The sequence below is a fragment of the Tinamus guttatus genome, unplaced genomic scaffold (genome assembly GCF_059628265.1).
Source record: "Tinamus guttatus ecotype Peru unplaced genomic scaffold, ASM5962826v1 Tinamus_guttatus_pri_ptg001561l, whole genome shotgun sequence".
Classification (NCBI taxonomy): domain Eukaryota; kingdom Metazoa; phylum Chordata; class Aves; order Tinamiformes; family Tinamidae; genus Tinamus; species Tinamus guttatus.
Window position 1 is genome coordinate 1 of NW_028290095.1, and position 2,709 is coordinate 2,709.

The 2,709-nt window shown below is 66.5% G+C and overlaps 1 protein-coding gene across 1 annotated transcript; it reads right to left on the reverse strand.

The window, feature by feature from the left end:
- Positions 1-734: 734 nt before the first annotated feature.
- Positions 735-1,826, reverse strand: LOC148590236 (selenoprotein W-like). Its single transcript, XM_088539280.1, has 5 exons — positions 1,755-1,826; positions 1,650-1,674; positions 1,069-1,122; positions 883-957; positions 735-812 (listed from the first exon to the last, which is right to left on the reverse strand). Exons 1-5 carry the CDS (start codon positions 1,781-1,783, stop codon positions 738-740), a joined length of 258 nt encoding a protein of 85 aa, XP_088395406.1. The 5' UTR covers positions 1,784-1,826; the 3' UTR covers positions 735-737.
- Between the last annotated feature and the right edge of the window lie 883 nt (positions 1,827-2,709).

Sequence of the window (2,709 nt, forward strand, 5' to 3'; positions counted from 1 at the left end):
ATCGCCGCTCCGCATGATCCGGACAGGGGCTGAGTTAACGGTCTTGGCACAACACGGATGGGAAGCGCCACTGGGAAGAAGGATTTACCGTGCGCAGCATAAAACCATGGGGATTTGGGAAGAGCGGGAATAGGGCCTGGGAATAGGGCATCTGCCGGAGTCAGCACCCCCAGTGCTCCATTATTGCTCTCGAGGCTTGGAAACAGCCCTGGGATCAGCAAACGCTGAGGATTCGCATCCCGGAGGACATCAGGAAGCCCCGGGAAGGATGTACATGGATGCAGAGGGATGCACGGATCCTGGGGGATCGGAGAATCCGCCCCAGCTGCAGCGCAGCCCTTCCCTCCACAAAGACGCTAACGCCACCCAAAAACTCGGCATTTCCAGTGTTTTATTCCCCCGTCAGCACCAAAGGAATCCCGGGGGTGGCCGAGGCAGCAGGACGAGCTCCATGGGGAATCGCTCTCCCCCGTGTCCCGCGCTGCCCGATCCCGGGTGGGAATTGGCGTCACCAAGGCGGTTTCTCCGTTTTTTTAACCCTTTTCCTACATTCGGACCGTTCAGCCTTGGGGAATGCGGCGGAGCAGCACGGAAGGGAGGGAGGGAAGCGGATTGGAGCGTCGGAGCCGGAATGCCGGCGCCCGCGGCCGTCGGGGAAGAGCCTTGTGTCCTGGGACGTTTCGGCCATTCCCGTCATCGAGCGGGCGGCCGGCTCGGAGGCTCCCGGGATGCTGCTCCTAGGCCAAGGCGGCCTCGATGGCGGCCACGATCTTCTGCAGCTTGGCGTCCGTGTCCACGAACCCGTCTCCGTTCTGGGAAGGGGAGCAAGGAAAGCGGGAATGGCGCCGGGAGCCCCCGGCCGCGCTCCCGGGATGCGCTCACCTTCTTGGAGTGCACCAGGCGGCCGCCCACGGTCACCTCGAACCAGCCCGTCACCTCGCGGGTCCCTTCGCCGGTCTGGGAATGGGGAGGAGAAGTGACCCCGGGATCCCCCCTTCAGCTCCGGGCAGGAGGGAGGGCAAAGCCGGGATTCTCCAGGCGGGATGGAGGGCTGGTGCCGGCACTCACCATGTCCAGGCGTCCCGGGAAGCGCTTTTCCAGCGCCTTCTTGAGCTGCTGGAACTGGAAGCAGAGAGGGACGGCGCTGCTGAGCCCCCCGGGACCCTCTCCGATGTGGGGCAAAACCAGGGATGATGGAGGGGGGTTATGGGGCGGGTGGGCACCACCGGGGTCAATGGTGGGGGGGGTGGCCAAGGGCAACAGGGGGGATCTGGGCCAATGCAGGGGCAAAACCAGGGCAAAGGGGGCAAAACCAGGGCAAAAGGGGGCAAAACCAGGGCAAAAGGGGGCAAAACTGGACCCAATGGGGGGCTAAATAAGGGGTATTTGTGGCAGGAATGAGACCCTATGGGGGGGTGGGAGGGGTAATTGGGACACGGGTAATGGGGAGGGGGGAACTGGACCCAAGGGCAGGGGCAGGACCAAGGTGTGGGGGGTGGAATCAAATCCAGTAGAAGGGGAAAACCGGGGCTGATGCAGGGGGGAGAGGAGAAAATAAGGCCAAAGTAGGAGGAAAATCGAAGCAAATCGGGTCAAAATCCGTCGACTCCGGGTCCAACCCTGCCGGGCCCGGCGCGGGCGCCGCTCACCTTGGGCCGGTAGCCTCAGGCCCCGCTGTGGAGACACGGAGCGGCCGCTGAGCCCCGCGCGGCGCCGCCGCCCCCCGCTGCCCATCCCGGTCCCCCCGGCCTCACCAGTAGATCACGGCGACGCGCAGCGTCATGATGGCGGCAGCGGCACCAGCGACAGCGGCGACACCGGCGGCGACACCGGCAACCGCGGCTGACGCCCCCCTAAAGGGAGGGCGGCGGCGAGAGGGCGGGACCAATCAGAGCGCGGCGGCGAGGCTGCGCAGCCAATGGGAGCGCGCGCCGCGGATCCCGAGGTCTGCAGCGAGCAGCGCCGCTCGCGGAGCCGCCGGTTCGAGCCCGGCCGCCGCCCGCCGCCGCCCATCCTGGCCCCCTCAGACTCGCCATTAGATCACAGCGACGCTCAGCTTCACGATGGCGGCGACCGCGGTGACCCTGGCAGCAGCGGCGACACCGGCGGCGGTGGCGACAGAGGCGACATCGGTAATCACGGATCACGCCCCTGCCAATGTGAGCATGGCGGCGAGAAGGCGCGACCAATCAGAGCGCGGCGGCGAGGCAGTGCGGCCAATGGGAGCGCGTGCTCGGGAAGCCGCCGGTTCGAGCCTTACGTGGTGCCACTACTGCCTTGCTGCCCATCCTGGCCCCCTCGGCGTCGCCAGTAGATCACAGGGACGGGCAGCGTCACGATGGCGGTGACACAGGCAACAGCGGCAGCAGCAGCAGCGACGGAAGTGGCAGCGGCGACCGCAGAGCACACCACTGGCAATGAGAGCATGGTGGTGAGAGGGCGTGACCAATCAGAGTGCGGCGGCGAGGCAGCGCGGCCAATGGGAGCGCGCGCCGCGGATCCCAAGGTCTGCAGCGAGTAGCACCGCTTGCGGAGCCGCTGGTTCGAGGTCTGTGCAGCGCCTCCATTCCCCCGCTGCCCATCCCAGCTCCCCGGCCTCGCTAGTAGATCACGGCGACGCTCAGCGTCTTGATGGCAGCAACCGCAGTGACCCTGGCGGCAGTTGCAACACCAGCGGCGGTGGCGACAGAGGCGACATTGGTAATCGCG